This window comes from Lagopus muta, chromosome 1 (assembly GCF_023343835.1).
Source record: "Lagopus muta isolate bLagMut1 chromosome 1, bLagMut1 primary, whole genome shotgun sequence".
Taxonomy (NCBI): Eukaryota; Metazoa; Chordata; class Aves; order Galliformes; family Phasianidae; genus Lagopus; species Lagopus muta.
In genome coordinates this window covers 92691666-92718932 of record NC_064433.1, presented here as the reverse complement: position 1 = coordinate 92718932, position 27267 = coordinate 92691666, and the positions used below count along the sequence as shown (strand labels likewise).

The following is a 27267-nucleotide window of genomic DNA, read 5'->3' as shown; positions in this document are numbered from 1 at the left end:
AATGCAACAGACCCTATCTAATGAGAAAGCTAGTGTCTTCATGCAAGAGCCCTTTTAGAAATCCCTTAGATGCTCGCCTTTTGCTCTATCCTATTTCAGGAGAGAATCAGTAGTTTAGGACACTTGTTTTAAAATGTTTTCAACAGGAGACAAAGTCTTGGCTGTAGAAATTAATCTCATGAAAAAAAAATAGAAACTCAGGATGCTGTAATTTACAAAGAGATTTATGAGTTCTTCAGTTGCATAAGAATAAAAATAAGAAAAAAAAAAAAGCATTAGCTAATTGTTGAGAAATACAGACCAAGCTGAAAATACTACATTAAAAATATAACAATAAACTTCACATTAAATTATTTATTCAGTAATTAAAACAGTGACACTTTTCTTTATACAAAGACTCCCACCAGTTTTGATGAGAAGGATGAATGTTCAGTGGAGGTTTTGAGGGTAGCAGGATTAAGAATGAAGGGGGGAAGGAGAGGGACCCTGACTTGACTGATGGTTTTAAATGATAACTACAAACAGTTAGCAGAGAAAGTGCAGCATAGTTCTGCAGATACTTTACTAGATTACTGTAAACCTCAACTGCTATGAACATTGATTATATATAGGTGCCAATTACCTGAGCCCAAGCTTGCTGGAATCAATGTGGATTCCAGTACGTGTCCATCAATGTTGGACCAGACCCTGGGCATCCACTCTGTTCCAGCCAACAATGGACTGCAGTTTAGGCATTCACAGCTGGTCCCAATGATCTTAATGCCATCAAAGACTTCAACAGACTTTGAGGAAGAAAGGAGGAGCAGGGCTCCTGCCTGCAAAACACCACTGTCAGTGATACACAGCTGATCTATCTTGAAGCCTTGTGCCTTTGTGTGGGTGCATAACAACTGTGATGTTTTAATCACCTCCATCCCTAAACTTAAGTTTATTGGGAGCTAAAAACATCTTGCAGTTCAGAGGGAACTCCAAACAAGCTATCACAGGTCCCACCATGGTGTCATGGACACCACAGAAAAAGAACAGCCAGAGGATTATGGGCACTGTGCTGACCAATGGCTGCTAAAACAAATGTTTCCATTGATATCTTTAATTCCCTTTGGCAATTAGTTCATCCCATAAGAGGGTACGAGTGTAAACTTGCAAGTACAGTCTAATTTTAATGTGTTGTGCAGCATCTGCCCAACCATCTACATACGATACTGGAGAAGATCAGTTCTGCTCACAGAACTACCATCTCAACCTTTGTAAGACCTCTCCTGACCTTGCACAGGCAAGAGTCCTTTAGTCTTTAAAGGGTCCTTTTCTGCATCATAGCTGTCAGATTGTGCCCATAGGGCTAATATATAAAAGCAGTATTTATTTTTAAATACCATCCTGCTTTACATGAGATTTCAGCTCCAATAAACATGCATCAACTTTTTAAAAAATTCACACAAAAACAATATTTATCATCCAAATACCCCTTAAAAGCTCAAAGGCAGATATATTAAAGACAGAAGTCAAGTTTAAAATATATATGTATATATGTAATTTTGAACTGCTTGAAAGAAACATAAGTTGCTGGTCCATTGATACGGAGAAAAATATTGTACCTGAAATGAATTAAAATAATTGCATTCAACAAGATACATTTGTCTACTGAAAGGCAACATATTGTGTCTCTTTGCATAACTCCTTTGACACCATGGTCATCTCTACACACACAACAAATCAGGGCTTTTGAAAGATTAAGGTTTGGGGAAAGGGGTTGTCTTCTCTCTCTCTCTCTCTCTCTCTTTTTTTTTTTTTTCCTTTCCTTTCTTAATTTTATTTATTTATTTATTTTTTAAGTGTGGAAAAATTCCATTCACTCCTGAGGTTACGGAGAATGCAATAAAATACCTACTGGTTTTTTTTTTTGTTTTTACAGTCAGATGAGATTTAGTAATGTCATTCAGTTTATTTCCAAAGAATGTGCATTCGAAGCATGAGGGAGGAATGGAGGCAAGAAGGTACTAGGTATAACAATGTGTGTGTGCATATATATATATATATGTATATAAATATATGCACATACATAAAGAAATGTAGAAGAGCAAGACATACATGATTGATTGGAAACAGAAAGGGTGGGTGCATGCCAAGGTGAGTGATCATAAGCACAGTGGGGAAAATATAATGCTCCCCTCATACAGCCTCTGCTCTCAAGAGGTGTACAACCCGCCTCCCTGAAAGCTGTGATGGGAAATTAATCCTCAAAAGCATGTTTCAAGGCAGGAGAAACAGAATATTGAGAGAATCTTGACATTCACTAAACACTTCACACTACAAAAGAGGAATCAGAAAAGCTGATGAGCAAATTTGTGTATCTCGCGAGTAGAAGAATCATAAAAAAGTGCATTTTACTGTCATCAAGCATGGATTATCCAGCTCTCCAGAAATAAAATCTGCTGGGTGGTTAGTAGCTGTAGTATTGCATCATCTTTTTAGGATGGAAACAGGCATAGGCTGAAACAAAATGGGAATCTGCTTTCCAAAATCTGGTGGTCAGGTTGAACATCCCCTGCCTTCAAGCAAACAAGACACAAAAACTGAGAGCAGATTTCTCAACATTACCAGGAACAAAATAAAATCCTGGATAACTGTAAGGACTTTAATGTTTAGGTTTTCTTGAAATAAAACAATAGTTTCCCTATGTTCTCCCAGAAAAAGTGACAGAGTACATCGTGTTTTTATAAGACCTCAGAAAATGAATCATCCACTTTCTTGGGACAGCATTAGAATCCACCACACACACACAGAAATGAAACTCCTTTAGTAACACATTAAGACACATAACTTGCCCGTAACCTGATTTTAAGAGTCCTTTATCCTATCTGTGGAAGCATGAGCAGCCTTAGTATTCCCTTTTCTTTCTCACTGCCATCAATGTGCCATAAGTGCAACACTGCAAGCAAGCACTCCTCTCCCCTTTCAAGAGCAGTATTAGCATAGCATCTGCTTCTCATAAGCACATTTCTGTGAGTGTAAATGTGCGTGCATAGACGCATGTGTGAGAGAGAAGCAAATCTGCTCAATTTAACTTAAAAACCTGTCACAGAGAAGAATATATTTTTCTTCTTTCCAATCCTTCAAATCAGAGAATAGGAGCAGGGCTACTGCTACGTACTCAGGCTTTTACTTTCCACTCAGTTGTTAGTACGGGGACTGTTTGTTACTGCGGAAAAAAACTGAACCTATGTGTCTTCCAAAGCTGGCCGACTGGTGTGTGAACAGCTACAGACGATAGCAGGTTTTTATTGGCACTTGTCTCCTAAAGCCTGCAGAGTAACACAAGTTCTGTAAGAACATTCACAAGTTCAGCTGGGGAAACGGTGCACATAACAGCACTCCCTGAGGAAAGTGGCAACAGATTCACCACATACCCATGTCTTCTACCCATTAACTCAACAAAATAGTCAAGAAAGAAATTCCAGTGCAAACTCCTGACTTGACTGTTCCTGTCCCAATCCTCTTTGACAACTACAGGCAGCAGGAGGAGATCCTTCATCATTTGAACTTGCAAAGAGGAAGGCAATGAAGTGACTGCTCTTCTTAGACATTAACTAAACTGTTTCAGGAAGTCAAACATATCACATCTCAAAAAGAAATACTGCTTTGCTCTCTTCTGCCCTAAACCCTCCAACTCTGATGTTCAAAGACCTAAATTACAACTTTCCTCATTGTTTCCCTTGTGAAATTTTGCCTCTGCCTTCCAGCTTTACCAAGACTGGGAGGAAAAAAAAGAAAATACTTGGATTTTTTTTTCCTCAGTATCTCTAATACTGTAAGAATTCCTAATTCTAAATTTACGTCAGGAACTCGTATTTCCTGAATGATTCTGCCCTGATAAACACATCGTGGAGGTTTTTGATACCTTCCTTTCCATGCAGTTTTCCCAATCTGTAACTAATTCATTGACCAACTTAGGAGCTAGCTCAACCAGAACAGCAATGATATACAGAACTCTCCCGAGAGTAAAACTCAATAAAAGGAAGAAATATTGATAGAATATAAAGATAAGAGGTGCAAAAGGGGGAGAACAGCATTAATTTAGCATCCCAACATAGACACTCTAGCCCTATTATTTTTAAGTAACCTATAAGAGTAGTCAATTCAGCATTTTAACACTGCCTGAAACCTCAAATCAGTAAGGTTCACGTTTAAAGATTTTCTCAAATTGTGATATAATCCTACTGCCCACAATGTCAGCATGTCAAGCCCTCTCTTATGTCAAGGGAGAACTCAACACCTCATAGGATCAAGTTCAAAAGCTTGGAGAGAAAAAGCAGTACAAGGGTAGAAGGCCTGAATTTCAGACTGGCAGGCACATCCCAACATTCCCCCTCCCCTTTCACACACACATCCATGTGGTGTCCACCTGACAAACTTACATTCACAATACTCACTGACTTAAAGTTATACTGTTTCTTATGTCAGTCTTATGCTTAGGTCTTGGTTTCCATGTAGATGGTTTGTCTTTTTGACAGGGATGCCTAAAAACTATAGTAACAGAAATACAATAGGTTATGAGAGCCTTGGGAAATGTTACAGAGGGATCCCCAGTGTATTCCTTCACTGAAGGTATACAGAGCAGAAAGGCAACATTTCCAAGCAATATCCAGGATTTGGCAACCCTGATCCTGTGCCCAGCTAAACACATACTGTCACTCGCTGGAGTTACTAGGACTAGACAATGCCATCACAGGAGTGGGACTGTTGAGGGCAACCTTGCAGCCCTTATTCAAGATTGGATCATGTTCTTGGCTTCAACAGAAGTCATTAGAAAGCAAGTCAGACCCAAGACCCAAGGCCAGAAATGTGGCTCCTCTTACATTTTGCAATGTGCTGTGACTAGACATGGCCATGTCACTTCCCAGTTCAGATTTTTACCCTGACAGCGACAAAGCCCAGCTTTTGTGCGTGCTGAGCATGTGCAACTTCTTACAAAATTCAAGAGCAGTAGCTGGAACCAATAACGCCCCCAGCAAACCTTGGGTTAGACAACCAGATTTTGAAGTCAACAGCAGCTGAATGTTTCAGCATTTCCCATGAGGTCCTCAGCAGACAGATCAGGCCAGTTGAAAAACATTTTGTTTCTGCAAGTCATACATTTTTATGAAAGTGACATTTCTTTCCTAAACATTCATGTTACAAGTTAAAACCCTCAAAATAGCTTAGCTGAAAGTCTTGCCTCATGAGTTAAAATAAGAATATTCTGGTAATTATGATTACTACGAGAGCCTGAAGTGTAACTCATAGACAACTGCATTCATCAGCCTCCATGGATCACAGATGAGGTCCAAACTCAAGTCTGATTCAAATCCGTGAAAGTATTTGGTCCATTTTGAAAGACGGGATGGGTTGGAAATGCAGTTCCTGCAACCCTATGATCCATGCTAAAGGCATTTGCAAGTTTCTGACAGCACAGCACAAAGCCATCTTTAGAAACAAGAACAAAAACACCCTTACTAGAATCTAACACCAGCAGGAAAAATATTTGGCTGAAACTTTAGGTGCGAATTATACTTGCTTAAACTAGAACAAAAGGACAAAAGCATCAAGATCTAGCAATGTGGAAACAAGGAAGGTTTAGCTCTTTAAAAAGTAGGGAAAGATAGACACTTGAGGTAACAAAACAAAACAAAAACAAAATGCACAAACACATCACAGACATCTAAAAATAGCATTTTATACATTTTTGCCAGTGCTTCTCTGAGAGCAAGTTCTTTAAACAGAACTTAACAATTTTTACAATTTTTTTTAAAAAAATATGCCATCCTAAAATAGCCCATCAATCCTTAACCAAACTTTCTGTATTTCTACAAAAATAGATGCACAAAGAGCTACAAAATAATGTATTCCTGAAAGGAGGCGCACTGCAGTCAGGGGAGTCTTCTTCCCGACATTTGAGACTGTTCATAAAGATATCAAGCTGAACGAAACAAAACACTGTTAAAGGAGCAGAAAGGAGTTAGGTTGCCCAGCTGCAGCAGGCTCAGATGAGGAAAGAAAGAAAAGCGAGTTTGTTTTTCTGTTGTTCATTTTCCAACACTGTGGGACCCATAAGTGGCCTTGCAATTAAAAGGCTCAATAGCAAAACGAGAATGGTTGGCTCTTCTTCTTCACTTGTGTCCTTTGCCCCATGCAAAAGAGTCAGCGATGGTTATGTCACCCGCCAAGCTGCACTGACTCCAGCTCTAGCTGGTCTTAAGTTATATCTGGACTTCAAAACCAAGAAGAATCCTTGCTCTTGTCCTGATGCTGTAGACCTGGATTTCAGAACAGAAAAGTAACGCTTAAAATCTGATACATCTTTTTCCTCCCCTCCCTTCACCTCCCCAAGCATGCAAAGTGAGGATAAAAAGTTACTGATTTAAAACAAAACAAAACAAAACAAAAAATCAAAACAAAACCCACAAAAGTAACTTACCATCCTAGTGGATTTGTTAGTAACACTGCTATTGCTTCCAATTCTATCGTTTATGTGGGATAAGCTTAAACCCCACTTAAGTTTTAGACTGGCTTTAGCAGTTCAGGAATGCTGATAAAATCATGCGTGCTTTTTTGTTTTGGCCTCATTCGAAGAGGAGCAGGGTGTGAGAAAATCCCCCCACAAGGTCTGCGTAGACCATCCGCTACAGAACATCATCATTTTTCCTGATAGGGGCCAGCCACTGACCCCATCTCTTTTCAGAAAGATCTGCAACACTGTAGGATCTCACCATTTCTATGGCATTTCACCTTATGGAGGAGGGAGGGAAAGTATTCATGCAGCAAGTTAAAAAAAAAAAAAAACACAAATAATTTCACCTACAGAGTGTCAGATTTTTAGCCAGGAATGGCTAGTGCTTCCACATGGGAAAAATTAATGATTTTCAGCTTGCATTTGTTATGAGTTCTTCTAACATTTTCCTTTATAAAAAGTGAGGACTATCTAATAAATGTGGTGCTATGTTGTGGCTTTAGCATTACGGACTTGGAACCTGTGTTACAATCTGGGATTCCTCTATTCCAGAAGGATTCAATCTTTGCTAGATTTACACCCAACAGGGCAGATACCTAAAATCCAGACCATAGTGGAGGAGGTGAGGATGAAACTTCCCAAAGAAGATATGGTTTTGCTCATTTACAGGGAAAGTGAAAAGGAAAGGCGCAGGCGCTTGTTTTAAGAGGTAGTAACGCACTTATGCCTCACTGATGTAAAACCTGCTCCTTGATGTTTTGTGCCAAGCAAATTAAATTTTGTGAAAGGTGCAATTCACAATACCGCTGTATCGGCAGTGATTCTCTGTTCTGTATCATGCCATAATTTGGCCTCCTATGCCAAGACCAACACACAGATTACTCGATGTACTATGAATTTAAGGCCAAATCCACCACTAATTTAAATAGGTGCAACTCTCTCAGACTTCACTGGTGTTACAGCCACTGAAATACTTGTTTGGTAACTGGTGAGAACTGAAGAAGAGCTGAGCATAGATCACTCATTTCCTTATCTGATCACATAGCCAAGCCCACTGTGGCTCTCTGCTCCATTTAACATGCACTTACATCTATTTCTTTGGACTGAAAAAACTGAGACATGCCTCCACTACGGCAAGCCACATTCAGAGACTTTACTGAATGAGGATTATTCCTTTTTGCTTATGAGTTAGGAGTTTTTCCGGCAGTATCATTTACAGACAGAGACATAAGCTGCTGTTAGTTTCCTTCAAAGCTCTCTCAAAGTCAGTGATGAGAATTTTGTTATATTTTTTCCCGTCTATTTAATTTTTCATTTTTAAAGCAAGGAAAAAAAAAATAAGAGGGAGTCAGCAGAAAATTTTTGGAGTAAGGGAGTCATTTAAGTCCACCAGTCCAACAAAGGCCCCCAGAGACAGAGAAAGCTGAGGAGAAGAGAGAGATTATACGGTTCATACTGGTTTAATAAACAAAACAAACAAACAAAAAAACCCACAAATTACACACACATGTTTAAGAGGACATCTTCCTGACAGTAATGACCAGTAGAAGGGAGATACCAGCTGACCAGGCATGTTCCTATTTAAATATCTTTGCAGCAAACAGAAACAACTGCAACTGAGAAGTTTAAGGTATAGCCATTAAGTCCAAACAGCCATGGAAAACAATCCAAAGAAATAAAGTTGCCTTAGCTACAGATCTGAATGTGGAACACTTTCCATGCCTTTTCCTCATTATATTCCCATCTTCTTTATGGCAAGACTAACTGCACTTCTAACATGTCATCCAAGTGCAGCCCTACTAGCTAACCAAGAGCTTTAGTTTGCAGCCTGCTGCTAGAACAAATGTTTTCTCCTCCTCAAAGACATCTTAGCTTGTGCTGCATGAGCCAGTATTTCCACACCAGCAGAACTCCCCATCTCTGAGAGGCCAACGCTGCAGCTAACTGCCTGCCACACATGCAGAACACAGGCTGTGTGGGAACATCTAAACAATCCTGATGAATGGTGACAAACTGGTAGTGTTTGAGCAGAGACAACTCTGCAGAAGGCAGCAGTTTGATCACTCCAGTTCTGTGTTCAGCATGACATGCTGGCCTACAGAAGTTTTCAAAGTGGACTTTGCATGGTTAGCCAGGACCAGAGGATACCAGTTAGTTTACCTGTATTTAGGGACAGATGTGCAACTCAATTGGAAAATAGAATTGCAGCTCTCTGATAGGCCAAAATCTTGCTCTGCTTTGAGTGTGCTGGGGTTACAGAAAGCTTTGTCTGGCACATCTGTCCAACAGCAGGGCAAGATTTCCTTCTGGCAGGCTCCACAACAGTGGGGCATTGTACTCTCCACAGGGCAGCACAGCTGGATCTGACCGACACCTGAAGAGTGTCTGCGCTGGCTGCTCTGCTCCTGAGGGCACACAGGCAAGCACTGATGGATGTAGGGGCAACAAGGCAGAAATTCTCCCTGGTTTTACACGCCCAACTCAGGCAGCACACCCTTAATATGAACACAAGGATTCTGCAGTCTCCATCTACACGTGCCATGAGCTGCTGTCATGCTGTCAGCATGTTAGAGGCTGAACTTGCTTTGCTTGGCACTGGGAAGACTGAGAATTTAAGGCTTAATCTACAAACAGGTTGTGCTCAGTGATTGATACAAAACTGATCCTTATTTTGAGCACTTCAGCTTTGGAAAGGCACGGTATACCAGAAGCCACAAGCATAACAGGTTGCTGCAGATTTGATTTAGGCTAGTGCTTTCTTTAATCCCACTTGCGCCAACACAGAAGCTCCCAAAAGGGTTAATTTGCAACATACAGCATGAGGATTAAGCCACATTTAATGGGAATCAGGTACTTAAATCCCTACTCATCCCTCCAAAACAGGACATTGTAAATTCGAACAGATGTGCATGACAGATCAATATTATAGTACCCTTGCAAACAGTGAGATGCTGAAGTCCCATACAATCTGTTCTGAAACAAATTCCCAAATGACACCCAGCATGAAAGGGGAACCCTCTTTTAACCTCTGCAGGGATTCAGCATCATCCATTCAGGAGATGGCATATTTGGCTTCGCATGGCAGAGATGCAACAATGTAGCTGGATGAGGGTAAAATTACAGCCAGCTTGCTCTGATCCCAAAGATATCACTCCATTTAATTCAGCATGAAAAGTTTTGCAAATGTTTCTATAATCCCATGTGGCAGTAGCATAAGAAATGTGACTCAGTGTAAGAGGGCAAGAAAAAAAATCATTTGCATATACATATCTGAAGGGCCAAGAAAAACACCCTCTGTTAGCTTTTTTCAAGTGAGTTTGGTTTTTGGTTTTCTGTTTTTTGATTTTTTTCTTTCATATAAATCACCTGAAGCTTATAGAATCCAACACATTGATAGTTCCAGGGACTGATGTCTTTTATTCTCTGGGAGTTGTGGGCAAAGAATTCCAGAACTGAGGTTTTCCTGCCACTGTGACCTTACTTAGGGGAAACCTCTTCCAAGAAGACTTTCTTCCAAGCCCTCCAGTTTTCAGTCTCTCTGCTGAGGTTACTGACCCTCAGTAAATATATATAATGAAATTGTGTGTGATGTAGAGACTTATGCATTAAAAACCCTACCTTGGAGAGGAAAGGGAATAAAAAAAGATCTCTGCTGAGATCCTCTGTTTCTACAAAGTAGTCACACATCAGTTTTCCTCTTTTATTTCTCCCACAGGAACTCATGGACTCACACAATAAGCATGCACCAGAAACTGACTGTCCATGCTTTCCCCACTGCTCCCACCCTGAATGGACAACTATAAGACATGCAAGATATTGGTAAGAACTGTCAAATCAGGGTCTTGAGGAAATTAGTATACAGCTGCACCCTTCCACACGAATTTTCACAAGGAGCATGAAGCACCAGGCAAAGGCTATATTAGCCCTGAAAGGCAGTGCTAGGACCCACAGACTATTTCAAGGTACTGTACTCTTGAAGGAAGATCACCCGGCTTATGAGAAGAACAAAGAAGCAGTAAGCAAGCCAACTTGCCCAGCGCTGGAATAACTCACAGCTTAGGCAAGATTCAGGAAGTGGTTCTTCTTGACTAATAGCTCTTGACACAGTCCCTGCTCCATCCTCCAAAAGGTAAGTCAACTTCCAGAGTTCCGAAGCTGGACTGCTGGGGCCACTGTCAGACCAGCTGTCTGGGACCCTCTATCAGTGGCAAAAGCAATTTGCTCCTGCTTCAGAAAAAGCAACTTCCATAATGGAATTTGTCAGAACTTTCTATCACAATGCTGTTAGATTATCATCTTATTCTTACAAGCATAAAACACAATACCTCTTGTATCATCTGCATGGCTGGAAATGTTATTAATAAATATAAAATTGTATAGTATTAAGAATCTTATTGCTCTTTTTCTTAAACTCTTGAAGGAGCAAGTGGCGTGGTATTTAGAAGAGGTTACTGGTTCTCAGTTACTATTAAGAGAAGAGAGGTTTTTAGTAGGTTCACTTAGCAATAATTAGGATATGGTTGCTAATATTTCATATTTAAAAAACAGCACTTTTTTCCCACCACCAATTCCTTATTCTCCTACATGCTAATCAAAGCAAGGAAGCTCTTCTCATACAATGGTCAGCTAGAGCTACCAAGAAGACAGCCTCAAGAAGACAAAAACAGACATCTTAAGAAGTAAGATGCAAATGCAGTATTTCCTTAATAAAGTAATAAAAGTTGTTTAAGTAGTAATCTGTAAGGATATCTGCTGGTCAGATAGGTACCAAGCAGAAAAAGGAGGCCATAACAGTGTACATGAGTGTGGAAGGAGATGCTGGAAATGTATCACCCATCCTCTGACACCAAGTGACTATGAAGAACAGTGAGGGTTGCCAGACTGCTCTTAATACTGAAGTGAGAGCCTTCAAGTCAAAACTTGCCTATGATGCAGCAGATGTAGTTTATGAAGGCAGTCCCATGGACAGAGGTAGAATAAATCTAATTTGGAGATCTCTGCCTAGAACCTACAGGATGAAGTTTAGTGTGATGGTGAGTGCAGCTTAAGCAGCATCTCCGCTCTGTATGACACCTAGATACACAGAGGAAGGAAATGCTGGTCTGTTCCAATTTAGATCAGTAAGATGCAATCCTTGTGTACTGAGGAGTTATTAGTTCAGTCCTCTTTGGAGCTATATTTTGGTGAACAGACACACTAACTAGCTGAACGAGCTGGAAGCTTCAACATGGAATTGCAATTAATTATTTCCCACAAGATTTAAACCAGTAAAAAAAGAGTGTATCACACTACAACTCATTTGGCTTGAGTGGGACCAAGAGTGACCGAGGTCTTTCAGTAAAAGGCAGAGAGCTGGATGTTTCACAGCTTGTCTGCCCTGACAACAATTTCAGGAGGGATTCCCATCTGGAACGTATTTGGAGAAGGCCCTGAGAAAAAACCCTACTTCAGCTGCAGGGACTCCACACTGCTTTTCTCAAGTTCTTCCTTCTAAAACAAGCCACAGACACAACTGAACAAACTTACCTGCATCAAACCCAAAACTTGGCACAATGTCCACCGTTCCATGAAAGGCTCCAGCCCATGCTGAGGTAGCGCTGGTGACAGCAGCAGGATCTGTCTTAGTCACGTCACACTGAGGAGCAGGAATCCTGGCTGCACGTACTGAAGGCATCAGCAGAGACCCGTAGCGGGGGTCGCGGTGCGAACTGGGATGGTGATGGTGCATGTGTGGATGAGGGTGATGGCGATGCATGTACACGTCATGCATGTGTGCATATGAAGGGCTCACCTGAGATGCTAAAGGATAATGCCAGGATTCAGTTGCAGCAGGGGGAGGAGGAGGTGGAGTCTGATGAAGGCTGTGTCCTGGCCAGCTGCTGGGATCTGGTGTTGGGAAGGTGCCTGGTGCAGTAATGGGGAAATCGGGGTGTACTCCACTTAAGCATGGTGGTGGGGGAGGCTGATAAGAGCTGGTCCAAAACGAAGTTGGGAAACTGCTCCTTTGGCTTGATATTGTTGAGTTTTCTGGAAGAGAGGAGAGAAAATAAGAATGACTGAAGCTGGAAGAACAATTTAATGACAAAAACCCCTCAATAATTTTCTACTCTCAAATTTATAACGCTGAACCCAAGCTTACAGAGTAATTACAGAATCACAGGATGGTTGAGGTTGGAGAAAACCATCATCTAGTAAGATCATCTAGTAAGATCATCTAGTCCAATCCTGTTCAAGCAGGGTCACCTAGTGCATATTGTCCAGGATGACATTCCATCAGATTTTGGACAAGAACCAAACTCCACACCCTCTTTGGGCAACATCGTTCAGTGACTGATCACCCTCACAATAAACAAACAAACAAAACAAACAAACAAACAAAATGTTTTCCTGTGTTCAGATGGAATTTCCTGTTTTCTAATTCATGCCCTGTTGCATTTTGTCCTGTCAACAAACACTACTGAGAAATGCTTGACTCCATCATCTTCATTTCCTCACACCAGGTTTTTACACACATATAAGACATCCTTGAGAAGACTTCTCCACGCTGATGGGTCATAACTCTCTCAGGGTCTTGACACAGGAATCAGGAAGAGATAGTATCTCCTGACCAGACCAGAACTTATCATTTAGAAAGGCAGCTGCTGTGATTCTAAATGCTTCTGAGGACAGTGAACCAGCTCACACTGAAGAATGAGACATTTTGCTATTGGAATAATACCAGTTCTCTTCAAATTCATGGCATGCTTTAATGGGCTAGTGATCAACTGAATGCACCTCATGTTATTTTCTTACAGAATACATAACATTGCCTGTTGTCAGGCAAACAACATCACCTATGTAGCTGAAAATAGTCTTTGTCAGAAATAAAAGACTTGCTGCTTCTTACAGCTAGGGCTCAACTTGTATTTAAATGGATTCCAATAACTTCACATAATGAAATCACATTCTAAAAATTCCTCTTTTGAAGGTGCGGTTAGTGTTTTTGATGCGTAGGACAGTATTGGCATCTCCACTCACATATCGCTCTTGCCAACTCATGTTTGAAAGCACTGCTTCATGCAATATGTCACAGCTCAAATAGCTTGGGTTGGTTTTGGTGGTTTTTTTTTTGGTCGAAGATGGAAACATAAAAATACAGGACCTCCGATGAAAGAACAAAGTCATAAAAATAGCCAATGAAGAAATAAAGCCAGGGAAACGTAATATTTGACAAGGTGAGGAGTTCTCTATTCCTCGTACAGCATTTACAAAAATGTTTATAATATTTTTCCTAAACAACTTTTTGTTTTGCGTAGTTTAACAAGCAACTGGAATGAGATTTGAGTGAAGACATCATTGAGAATGAACAGATTCTTCAAACACTCCTGCCTCTAAAGTTTGCTTACATAAAATATTTTGGAAACAAAAACTGTAAAAGTGTTTTCTCACTGTATCACTAGAACACTTATGTATCTATTTTAAAATTTTTTCAAACAACAATTGTTTTTTCCACACATCAATTGGCCAGGATTTAGGGAGTTTATTGAGTCTGATTAACTTCTGGTATTGGAAATACCTTTACAAATGCACTATGGACAATTGTACAGAATTATCTCTGTGCCAAACCCTCTCATAGGCTGCAAGCCTATCTAGCAAACTGCAATATGGCCTTCTTCAAAAGATTGCTTCTTTTTTTAGCATTATATTTCTATTGTGATTCATACTAGAAGACAGAGGAGAGCTTCAAGCATCTAACAGAAGCTTCAGCACCCCTCTGAAACTGGTACTGTTCATCACTTATGAACTGTTCCTTGTTACAAGGGATTAGACTGAGACACAGAGTGCACAGGGCTTAATGTTGGTAGTAGGGTTGAAAAAAAAAAAAAAAAAGAAAATCAAAAACAAGCTTCTTCATACCCAGTCTGTTATTTTCCTCACTGCTCAACAGGGAAACAGCTTGATAATGTATTGTCAGTATTCTGGAAAATCAATCACTGTCACGGGGAGTTTTTGAAAACCATTTGGCTATTATCAGAATGGAAAAGCCCTATATCCAAACCACCCCACTTCAAGAAAGGGCAGAAAACCACAAACTATCTGCACGATAATTTTAATATCAGGAGGGTACACTTAAAAACACTGAATTTACCAATACGAATTCATCCCAGATTGCATATCAGCTTGACTTCACCAACAGATCTAGGCCACAGCAAACACATTTGATCATCCCAATTTGTCAAACCCATGTCCATTTCACAAAGCTGTTGCCACTGTCAGAAACTGTCGTGGTTCACCCACCACTGAAACAACCTCTTTGGCCAAGCTGAACTCATATCACTTGGGGTGCAATGCCTATTCACATTATATGAATTTGCAAGGAAACTTCATCCAACCTGAATGCTCACAGAGGATACCACTAAACATTGTGTACATCACCATCAAGAAGAACCATCTCTGTACTGAAGCACAACCCACAACTACCATACATTTCCTCTGTGCTTGAAGGTTGTTCTTTCCTCTGAAGTAGTTAGCTCAGATAATTACATTTACAGATGTCACCATGCCAAATGCTTGGCCTCTATGAGACATGGCAATGGAGATATTTCAGCCCTGTCCTTAAGAACAAAACAGAACAAAACAAAACAAAATACTGAGTAGTTTCCAGAAGCTTTAGAGGGGGAAGAAGGAGGTATATAACCAAAATTGTGTGCCAAGAAAGATATTCAGTTACCACTATTTCCTACTCTGAAGTGGAGGGAGGTAGGGAGATGGCAAGATCTCAGATACCACAAAGTGGTGACTAATGCAAATGTTAATAGTGGTTGGCCAACACACAAGGAAAACATGCCAATGCCCACATGCCATAAAGAAGACAATGTATGGAATTTTCTGAAGCGCATTACTTTTCCATTGAGGCAAGAGGGGAAAAATAACAACCCGCAAAAAAACGATAATTCCCCTTCGGATAGGAAAAAACACGTTGATAAAAATACTATAAAGGTAACATTTATTTAAGTGTAGCCCCCAAGAAAGATTTCAGGTGCATCAGGTATTCAGCATTCATGTTACCTAAGTCTGTAGGAATCTATAATTTGTAGAAAGTCAATCTTGAAGGTAATTTTAGCTTAATCTGATCAGTATTTTCTATATAAAATAGACGACTGATTCTCTTTTCTACACACAAGCAAAATTCCTCCTTAAAACAAAAAATGTAATAATACCATATTTAAAATTATAGTTTGCATATCCATCAAGACACTAAAAAAAGCTACAACTTAGATGAAAAATAAGCAGAAAACACTGCTAGTCCTTCCTTTCAGGTAAAAAAAATATAATACAATGAGCTGAATAAACAGCTAATTTCCACACATTTCCCAGTTAAATCTGTACTTTCTAATACAGAAAAATCTTCTTAATTGTTTTTAAATTGATATTTTAATAATTTATTGACAATTCATTATTTATTAATGATGGTTTCTTATTTATTGACAAAAAGGCTTTCCACAAAGTTTATTCATAAAAGATCTTCAATCTAATGATATTTTAAATTCTTAAGGTAATGGAATGCAAATTCATACGCATTTGCTGTAAATGAGCATCTTCAACTATAGTATATGAACAAAAAGTCTAAAGCATTAGCATCATTCTTTCTCCACTTTTTCAAACAGTCATGTTTCAGAAGCTCACTTGGGTCCAATAAAGCCCTGGCCAAATCTCTTCTTTCAAGAAGCAAACATGGTGATCTTCCCTAGAGTCTTCAGTGCAGAAGCAAGCAGCCCTGCCTAGCAACCTCTTTGGGCATTTTCACACTGCTTCAGCAGGTGTAACGATAACAAGGGGCATATTTTCTTACTTTATTCTTGGAACACTTTCCAGGCACGCAGACCTCCATGCTCCAATGGCATGGGGCATCGTGGCTAAGGAGTCAGCATGTGTGAAGAACTGCTGTGCCAGATAACCTTGACGCTTGTAGAGACCTCTGTAGAGTCATGTACAACTGAGAGGGTCAGAGCAAAACAGACTATGTCTGAGGCCGAAGAGAAGAACACAACCCCCACCCTGAGATATGTCTCAACATCCAGTAGAGAAGGTCTGTTGTAGGCATGGATCTCTAGTGACTGCCTTGATCCCACCTCTAAAACACTTACAGTATGTCAGGGTCATTTATAAATGCTCCAGTCTCCTTTTTAGTAAGCACAGATTCAGTTTTACTCTCAGTCAAGTCAACGGAAAATTTCCCATTAACATTAATGGTTTCGTCTGAAGCCATAAATTCCTCTAGCTCCCTAGCCACTAGTGCTGACCTTTTCTTAAACTTCCTTGGATTTGTCATTATCCTTCTGGAAAGCAAGTTCTTCTGTGCTATTTTTCTCTTCACAGTGGTTTCCAAAAATCCTCTCTTTATTATCTGTGACTTTCATTAAAGTACTCTCACCTCAGCATCACTGATTATGAACACCACCACTCCTACAAGGATCCTCCAAGAATCTCTCACTCAGCTTGTTGCAAGGCCATTACTCACTATTCTTTTACAATCCTTTTGACAGTCCACATAAGGAGATCAGAATTCATGATCTTTTGTGTATCTGAAAAACTGCACAAACTGGCACACGCAACACAAGGAAAGCAGTGTCTTAATGGATATCTTTCTCCAGCCACCAACTTTAAAATCTTATCTGTAAGATCTACCTAGCTCATCTGGCAATATCTGTTCAATATTACACTGAAAATGCTTATATTCATTATGAAGCATGAATATTACAGTGCTGTTCAAATGCTTCACAGCATTGACCATGTTTCTACTTCCTGTTAGGAAGTGAAGTACTGTCAGTCTTATCTGATATGCAGGAGATCAGTCGCAAAGGCCATACCTCTCCTACAAGCTCTTCTGAAAGCAGGCTACAGCCACATGAGCCAGAGCTTCATCCAAGCCTTTTCCAGCCTGTGTCGGCGCCTCCCTACCCAGAAAGCAGCTACAGACAAATCCTAATTACCTGGCAAAGTCACCCAAGTATGCTGCATGGGTCTCCTCACTTCCAAGGACAGAATCCCAAACAGCTTGGCTTGCAGGCCAAGTTTCACACCTAGAGCTTAAAAATAAGCCTCAGATCTTGCAGCAGACATTTGTGAAGCCACATCAGCTCATCTGGGCTCCCTCCAGGCCTTTGTGGAACCATGGGCTATGGGAAGAGTGGTAGACTCCTGCTTCTTCCATGCCTTTGGAACCTCTTTCTCCTTTAATGCACCAGATCACTCAATCACAAGCAGCTCCTCATTTCTTTCAATTTTGGGGGGGAATTTTGAACATGCACAGGGGGGCAAAATTTCAGCTGCAATGTAATATCCATTACTATGATACAGCCCAAGTTCCTGCTCCTCTTACCTCTCCACAAAGGACTTAGCCCTGCCTTGCTCTTGGTAAGGGCGGTTTCTGGGTTGAAGCTACTGGCTTGGCTCAAGGCTCTTGAGAAGTGTTCATCCACTACTGAACCAATGTCTCCCTGGAAGTAGGTGAAAAGGACGCAGCGAGAGTTCAGGTACTCCATCTCAGCTGGCTGATCCTTCTCATCCTCTTCTTGCTTGCTGGGAAGGGTCACTTCCAGAGACTCCTGCATCTTGTTGTATACAGCTAATTTCTTCTGGGATTAAAAACAAAACAAAAAAGAGATGTATCACTAAAGGCATTCAGTACAAGCTCAGCATCTGTTTTCCTTAAAGAAAAATAACTGAATGCATTGAATACTAATTTCAGTTCACTGCAGTTGGGCCACAGGGATATTTTGCACCAACATTTTACAAAGAAGAGATTACCAGAGGCACTTACTTAGAATCTTAATTCCTCACACACAGATGGACCTGCTTCTCAGACACATTTCACAGACACAAGCAATTTAACAGCAATGGCTTTCACCCAATACCTTCAAAAGAAAACAGGCAGACTAACAATTCACTGCTGACTCCCACCTGGAAGGGTATTCTCATCAGAAAGGGCTGCAGAGGTTGTGTCCAGCCCTGCAGACAGGTGGCCAAGTACACAAACTCTGTGTTTCATTCTTCTACTTGAATGTCCACCCAATTTTCCCAACTGCACTCTCCTGAGTGAGGGGACAGAACAGTGGGTGAACTCCATGATCCATTAACAGCCTTCCTCTGCATTTCAGAAATCCACAAAATACATAAATTGTTACTTAAGGCCAGGAAAGTGTGTGGGTTTTTTGGCTGCTTGGATTCTATCATGAAAAAGTAACTCTTCAGGTAGTGAGAATTTTTGGTTGGTAGAGTTTTCTTTTTTAGTTTGTTTGTTTTAACACAAATTTCTGGAGGAAAGGAGAAAAATTCGAGCAATAAAAAATTTAAACATATGATCTGGAGGAAGAGGGGGATTGACAAGTCTGCAAACACATGCAAAAAAAAATCCCTCCAAACTAAAAACATGGAGAAGCATTTTAAAAAATCAAGCTAGCACAAGCCATCTGTGAACAGCTATTTCAGAATCCTCTCTCTTTCTCTCGAATCAAACCTAAATGTCAAAATAAATGTGTGTGAAGATCCATTTTGCATGGAACATATTTTTCAGATGTTCCACTTTACAACTGTTTTCACAGAAAAAATCTCCCCACAACAGTTGTGCTGCAGGAATCATAGCTTTTAGCCAGCTAGCCGTTTCCACAGCTGACTTTACACACAAGCAGCTTCAGGAACCCAAAACAACTACGGCACATATGCAGAAGTATTTCATCACTTTTCTATAGTCTTACAGCTTGACTTATCTTTTATGGTTTGCTTGGCAACAGTTTAGCAGCATCAGAATCCCTTTAACTTTATGGCTTTTTTCTCTTTTTCCAGAGTTGTTCTATAGAGCAAGTTAAACAACTACGCAGTCTATAAAGTTCCAGTTATACAATAAGTACGTTTGTCAGACCTAGAAATAATTGTAAGTCATTCTCCAATCTTGAATACTATCAATGTACGTACATTCAATGCTTTCTAAAAATCACATAAGCTGACAAAAATTATCCCTTTGTAATACAAAATAGAAATTCAGGAGATAATTCTTATTAGTGGTTTAATAACCAAGTGATTATTAAAACCAATTAATTGTAAGGAAGATCTACTTGTAAGTGGAACTAAGCCCTACCATACTACAGGCTCACAGCAATTATGCGTTATATCTCGCATTGTGGTAGATTAACTGGAACACATACAACAGTAATATACTACACTTAAATTCTAATGCTGTTGTAAAAACTGCACTGAGGGATGCAACCAAATTTTTTTTTCTGGCCTGGAACATCCAGGCAAAGGACCTGGAATTCAAATAAATCTCTATTTCACAAATAAGTAGTACTGTGGCTCTGCTTAGATAAGGACATACAGCTTTATCACAAGATGTTAAAAAACAAAACAAATAAACAGCAATAAAAAAAAGAACAAAATAATAAAGTTTTACTAGAAACTAATTGCTAAAATGAAAGGTAGCCTGAAGCTATCAGACTCACATTTACACACGTAGAATTTGAAGTGACCTGTACTTTTCTTGGTGTTTTGTGCATCTTCTAACCAACCAAAAAAAAAGTCTAACATTTGCTCCTGCACTGCTCACATGTTACCCACAGTGACCTTTATGGTTTTGTCTAAAAAATCATCATAGGATGAGACCTCAACAAGACAGAAACAGTTATCACAGTATCATACATACAGGAGAAGCACGCATTAGAAATTGATAACACATCCATCTCAGTGGCTTGAAAATGTTTAAAGGTTCAGTACAACTCCGATCCTCCTAAAAAGTGGTTGGGAAGGAGACTTTAAATTTTTTTATTTTTAACTATTTATTTATTTTAAATAGAGACAAAGTGTGGAAGGGATCCTTTAAAGATATCCAAATAGATACTGATATATTACAACATCTCAGATACAGTATGTCTGCTAGACTCCGAATACATGCAACACACTTTCAAAGTTGGCTTCTATCATTATAGATACGCTATTTGTATCTATACTGCAAGTACACAAATACATACACAAGCACACAATTATATACAGAAACACATCGTTTAATATAGCCCCTGGCTTGACTTGGTTATCAGGAAGGAAGTCTTTCAATGTTCCCATATAGAGACTGGAGCTCAGGAAATTAAAACTTATCTCCAGAGCCGCTTCTCTGTGCAGGAATGTTCCCCTTTCTACAGCCTAAGAATCTAATTCATTTTCCATTTCAACTCTCTTCCCTCCCCTCCAGTCCATGGGTAGTCATTACAAGACATTCCAAATACTAGCTGTTTTTGAAAACACTGAATCTGAGTCCTTTTTTTTTAATGTAAAAAAAGATAGCAGTACTGATGGACAACTATAAGGGGTTGTGTACAGACTAAAGAAATTTACAGTGAAAAGTTATGTTTTGTGGAGAGCTTTTTGCAAAGAATGAGATCTCCTAATTAAAAGATGCAAGACTGAATCAACCCTGTGATCAGATACAGATCTACTTAATTTGTGTTTCAGGTTAAAAATATCAGCCAATTTTTTTTTTCTTTCCTGTAATTACAGAGATTTAAATTTATAAATAAGAAGCAATAAGAGAGATAAAACAGATTTTGTTCGTATACAGTGGATATACGCCCTTTATATTGTACACATTCTTTAATAAAAATAATTTTTTTCTCTCCCTAACTCCCTTAAAATTACATCTCTGTGTATGTGTAAATTCTGCATCACTTTTTCTGACCATAAGAGTAATCTTTTCTTTGCATTTTCAGCTGCATTTGAATGAGTGGAAAAGCAGGCAAGACCATCAACTGAATTAATTTGTACCACTCTGATGAGAGAAGAAGAAATAAAACCAAAGGAGAAAAAACCCAAACATCACACGTTAGGTTTCTCATAACGAAGCCAGGCTAGTCTGGTTTCCCTTCTATTTCTTTCTTACAAGGAGTTCCGGCATATATCTAAGCAGCCAATAGTACTTGTAAGGTCTTTATAAAGTGTATATGCTGACCAAACACTGCGTCTGCCTTGCCTATGCTCCTATCTGTAATGTTTTTATATGTTTATAAATTATACCTCCTGTTTCCTTAAAGGCTAGAGACTGAGGTCAGAAGCCCCTGAAAAAGAAAACAAAACAAACACAGAAAATCTCAAGTTGGCCAAGACACGGAGTATATAATTTAAAGTCAGATTAGCATTCTGGAAAATAGGTAGAGAAATGGGAAATTCGGTGTTTGTAGCATCTGATACCACATTCAATAACAGACACGAGTTTGCGGCTGAGGGATGAATGGTCTGATCTCCAAGTAAATAATACTTACAGCGTAGGCTGCATTCAGCTTAAACCAATATTATTTTACATGTTTTGTATATTCACAAACAGACTTATTCCAAAGAGAATTCAAGCACTTACTGCAAGTGGTCTAACAAATGGAAGCTAAAGGTCCAAAGCTAATCAGCAATACGGAAATATTAAAGAAGAGACTGTTTATGCCAGATAACATCACGCAGCCTTTAGGAGAAAAACGGACCGCTCAGATCTTTCACGCTAAGAAAGCGTGTGGATCAAAATCTCCCACAAAATCTCTGTCTTGCTGATTCCCCTTATTTTCTGACATACCCTACTCAGAACCAGGGGAAACTGCTCTCACGCAGAGAAGCCCCAGCCACATGAAAGCCAATGGCAAAAGTCCAATTGACTTCAAGGGTCCCGGATCTCAGCCGGGGTGTCTGGTAAAAATGTCAGAACATTCCTTTTCATAAACTGAAAAAAAAAAAATTCACTTCCAGCTGAAAGCGGACAGTGGGCAGCACACCCTAAAAACTACCAAAGCACAGCTGAGACTGGAAAAAGTTTTAGTTAAGCTGAATTTGAACCAAAAATTCAGGCTGGCTCTTATATTACATATAAGCTGGTTGCCTGTTCCTACAACTTATTATCTCCATACATGCCATCGTGCAGCATATGGTCCTTTATGCTCCCAAACATGAAAGTCTGGTGTGCCTGTGGCCACCTGTTACAGATTTTCCATTATGAGAGAAAGAACAGGAACCAAAAATAAAGAACCACTACACTGAGGAAATACTATATGACCCTATCCTGAGAAAAAGGCTGTCATTCGACATGAGCTTCTGAGAAGGAATTTCAGTAACAAACCCTAGGCAAATCACGGGCAGTACTTCATTTGTGGAGCTGCCTGCCAAGCAGGCTCATATTGATAACACAGAAAGTATTCAAGAAGACAATTTCATGTAATCATGGAGTGGAATGCTAAGCCTAAAAGCAGCATTTGATGCGTGCCTTGAAAATAGGAAATGCTAACTACTGCCCTTGCAAACAAGCAAACAGATAGCAAAGCAACGCTCTTTCTTCCAGGTGAAAGATGGGATTTAGAGCAGCAGAGCCGGAAGACCTCACAATATTCAGCTGATAGACGGAAGCAGTGGAAATAGTCTGAATTTATAATCTATTGGGGTACCTCTGAACAGAACTGTGCATTAAACCCTAGAGTTCCATTTGTATGTATTTATAGGAAGAAGAAATAGAGTTTGATCCAGATCAGAATAACCAGTAAAGCAAGACAAATAGTTGATATTAGCAGGTCCTCTCTCATGGGATTAAAACAGCAAGAACAACAAACTTCTTCCCTGAAAAAAAGAAACCAACCAACCTCTTCCTCCCCTCCGTCCCCCCCTGAGGACTTAATCCCAGCTTTACAACCTGTAATTCTGAAAGCAGCCTTTGAAGCCCTTCATTCTGTAGTGAAGTCAGTTGCAGGGCACCCATCAGACTTCAGAACAAGCCTTTAGGAAGGAGCTGAGCTACAAAAACGAAACACAAAGCTACTGTCTGCCTTGCTATCTGCTGTATCGGATGCTGTGGACCATGCACACCCAGCATCAATATTATAACTCAGTCTTCAAAGCTGCAAACATGTGATGCAAAGAACTTTTCCGGAAAACTGAAGTACATTGTACAAGCATGGGTTTAGCTACAGCCAGCTGACACAACAGTGAGCATGACTTGTCCGTGTCTGCAGTGATGTTAGTCTGGAAGGAAGAGTTGAGTTAGTGACCTAATTTACAAACAGAGACAAGCCCTTATCTGGAAAAAGTCTGTCTACAACACTGCCAGAAGAAAGTCTGACTAGAGCATATCACAGCTCTTTATGCGAGACTGATGTAGCAAGGATGCTCTTTGGCTTAGTTCTCCACATCTACATACCATGGAGATGTTCCAAAACTACCATTTACTGTAACTTCCCATTTAAAAGGTCGTAAGCTCAACTGTGAGTGAACTACAGTGAATCCTACCTTAGCCTGAGCTCTGCAGCTAACTGTCCCTAGATGACAGGGTATGGCAAGCTGTCATTGCGTTCCATGTGCACCAAGAATAAATCAGAATTCTTCACCAATTAGGTGTTTCCAGACTCTTCGAACAAGCAGCTCTGTTACACCCATTCCTCACACAAGATATAAGCAATCCGAGGCTTACTACTGCAGTTTCAGAATTGTGAGAGGGGTTTTAATTTCATCATACCAAAGAGCTTTACAGTCTGGCAAGCATGACTCCGTACCACGTATGACAACATGTTCTTATTGTAACACCATCACACATGCACTCTGTATTTTGGCAAAGAAACATAGAAATCCCCTTTTATCTGCAGGAATAGGGTCCCAGCCCATTTTCACTAGTTCTCTGTGGCACCATGTAAGCACCTAAATATACATACTCTCATTTCTCTCCAGAAAACATCCTGGACTTCAGCAGTCTCAAAGATTTAAGGTGCTAAATCTTCACTCCTATTAACATTCAATAGGAATTCAGGCTTCAGTCCACTGAGCACTTTAAAAGAAAAAGTCTCAACTAAATTAAGTTGCTAGCATGTTCTTTCTCTGCTGCAAAATGGTTAAAGTGGAGGTTCCACAAACTCCACATCACTGTGCAAGGCAAAATCAGATCTGCACTGCTTCAGTAGAGTGACAACTACAGAAGAGAAATGTTAGAGTATCTTTGGAGTGGAGTATCTTTTAGGAAGGTGTGATGGAGCATTCTCTAAAGAGAAAAACAAAATAAAATACAATCTGGGCACATATAGATCCATTGTTCAGAGCAACCCAAGATCTGTACATACAAAAAGGAGCTGACGGTTCAAACCCTGTTCAGCACAGAGCAGTGACACAGTGTCAGCTGCTTGACAGAGACATTTCTCCATACCCCCATGTGCAGTATGCAACCTACAGAAAGAGAAAGAAGTGACCTCCAGAGAGGTGCCATGCTCAGAGCTCAAACCTGTCCATCTGCAATGACAGTTCCGCTGCTAAGGAGCTTGCTTTGATCTTCAAAGTGACACGGAAAGCTGCCATCACCCACTGTGTTTGAGACAGATGCATTACAAGGATCTACGAAGATGCGTAAGCTTTAATTAGAGCAACACACCTCCAGTTCACTGAAATTAACAGGAGAGTCAAGAAAGACAAATTCCTTCACTGTCTACGGAAAGACAACAGAGTAGTATGAGGGCATTGGAAAATGCCCCAATGGAGTCCTTGGATATTTTAAGGGTGAGCTCTGCTCCATCAGCTCCAGTGCAGGGCTTTATTTTTAAAGATGCCCCCCTAATACATCTTCCCTCATTGTTATTTTTAAACCAGAGTTTTGATTCCAGCAAAGAAGAACATTCTTTAAAATGGTCATCATCCCTACAAAGAGTGCAGGAGTACCTTACATGTTGAACACATGTGGAAGGAGAAACAAAAACCTGGCAACAGACTCTTCTTCCCTCTTTCTTAGGCTCTTTACCACTGGATTAAATTTTCCTGACAGGATGATTTGGAAGAAACAGAGACTCACAGAATGCCATGCATTATCTAAGCAATCATTCCACCAAGTCTGCAGAGAGATGGGGAGTCCATCCCATCTTTACTACTTCTTATTTTTTAAAAAGCACTGGATTAAGGGAAAACCCATCAACAGCCCCACACACAGCGGCTGCTGGAGGCAGAGGGCACAGCACTCAGTTCAGCAAGAGCAGCTCGGTTTTCCAGCCTGACGCTTAACTGGTTTGTGAAGACCCTCCAGCTCCAAATGTTCCAGCGAAATTGGCAGAAGCAGGATTAACTAAAACAAACTGTCAATAACGCGTGGGACAGCGAGTTCTAGAATGCTTTTTGATGGAAACGGGATACATTGTACTGGCCACGGCTCGTAAGCTGCACTGGCTCAATAGAGCTGTGTTTCTTGCCTTGCATATCTACCTCCACATTTCATAAATAACACAAGCCACAGGAACTCAGTTTATTTAAAATGAAATTTCAAGAAACTTTGGCTTTCGTTACGGTGCCTCTGGGATGTTTCAGATGTGGTACTGCTTACAGCTGATGGAGAAACTTCTTGATTCTGTTTAAAAATAAAGAGCAACCGCACGGGAGTGCGATGCAGCCGCTAATGGGTGCTCAAGAGATTTTCATGTATGAAGTGCTGCAAAAGCTGGAAGCGAAACACAGCCAAGCGCCTGCAGAGCCAAGTGCCAAAAAGTCCACCCAGGCCTGAAGTTCCAATCACACTTTTCTACTTCTACGTCCCTTAATCAAGGAGTCTAATCATTTGAGGTTATTTATTTTCCCTTTAAGTTGAGCAGGCTACTAACAGGAGCTCCGGATACTCAAAGTTCACAGCTAAAAACCACTGAACAAGGTGAGGGTTCTGCAAGCTGTGACCTAGATTAGAGGAGAAATAATAACACAGGCATGCAGGAACAGACTAAACTCGTAAGCTTTCCAGAGCCCATGTTTACAGAGAATAACATGAGCAACCTGGCAAAGTCCACTTTGGTGCCACACTACAAAATCTCTTCCTCCCAACGATAAAGAAAAAACAATAACAAACGATTGGAATTTTAATGGTTTAGCCCATATTTGTGTCTCCCAGGCAAGTTGATATTAGGGGTCACTTCCCATGTACGGAGAAAACAATCTTCATGGATAATAATGATAAAACCTTATGGAATGCAGCAACAACCAAAAAATGTATTCTCAAATGACTACATTAGGGCCAAGTCAATATTAGTCCCACTTCACCCACGCACTGCATAGTCTAAAAATGCTGTCAGCCTGATAAGAATTTCCTGATTCACTTTTTTTTTTCTCTTTTTTTTTTCTCTTTATTCTTTTTCCCTTCCTAATACATCCGATCACCAAATTCAGCTGCAACCCTCTGCAGCGATCCCGCAGCAGAGCCGAGCGGTGCGCCGGGACCGGCGCGGTCCCATGCCCGTGACGGCCGCACGTTCAGCTCAGTGCGCGGATGCGGAGCGCACAGCGGAGACAGAGGTGAGAAGCAACTTTCTCCCCTCGCCGAACAAGCCAGCCCCGCTCCCCAGATATACGACTGGGGATGGCTTTCAGATTGATTTCAAAGTCTTACCAGGGTCCGCTGCTCTGGGGCACCCTCACGAGCAACCCGCATCTCCAAAGCGCGCCGGGGGCTGCACGGCGCATCGGGCGGAGGTCTCCGCCCCGGGCAGGCAGCGATGCGCCGTGCAGTCCGCCAACGGGGGGGGGGGGGGCCGCCGCGACACCCCCATCGCCCTCCCCGCCGCATCCCCGCGCCTCACCTGCGGGCAGCCCCTCGCGGGCGGGCCCACGTAGCGGGGCACGCCGCACGCCGCCGTGCCGGGCTGCTGCATGGCCACGTCCGAGCAGCTCATGGCCGCGGTCGCGGTCGCCCCGCGCCGCCACCGCCTTCTTCCCCCTCCTCCTCTTCTTCCTCCTCCTCCGCGCGAGGCGGCCGCGGCGGGGCCCCGCGCAGCGCCGAC

General features: G+C 40.8%; 1 protein-coding gene across 2 annotated transcripts; it reads right to left on the bottom strand.

Moving 5' to 3' along the window:
- Nucleotides 1–92: 92 nt before the first annotated feature.
- On the bottom strand, nt 93–27267 carry VGLL3 (vestigial like family member 3). Of its 2 annotated transcripts, none has more exons than XM_048961175.1 (4): nt 27067–27267; nt 17850–18102; nt 12014–12514; nt 93–6293 (listed from the first exon to the last, which is right to left on the bottom strand). In XM_048961175.1, exons 1-4 carry the CDS (start codon nt 27157–27159, stop codon nt 6250–6252), a joined length of 891 nt encoding a protein of 296 aa, XP_048817132.1. In that variant the 5' UTR covers nt 27160–27267; the 3' UTR covers nt 93–6249. The 2 variants fall into 2 exon arrangements, with proteins under 2 accessions (XP_048817132.1, XP_048817123.1); XM_048961166.1 differs by having other exon boundaries at nt 97–6293; nt 17850–18105.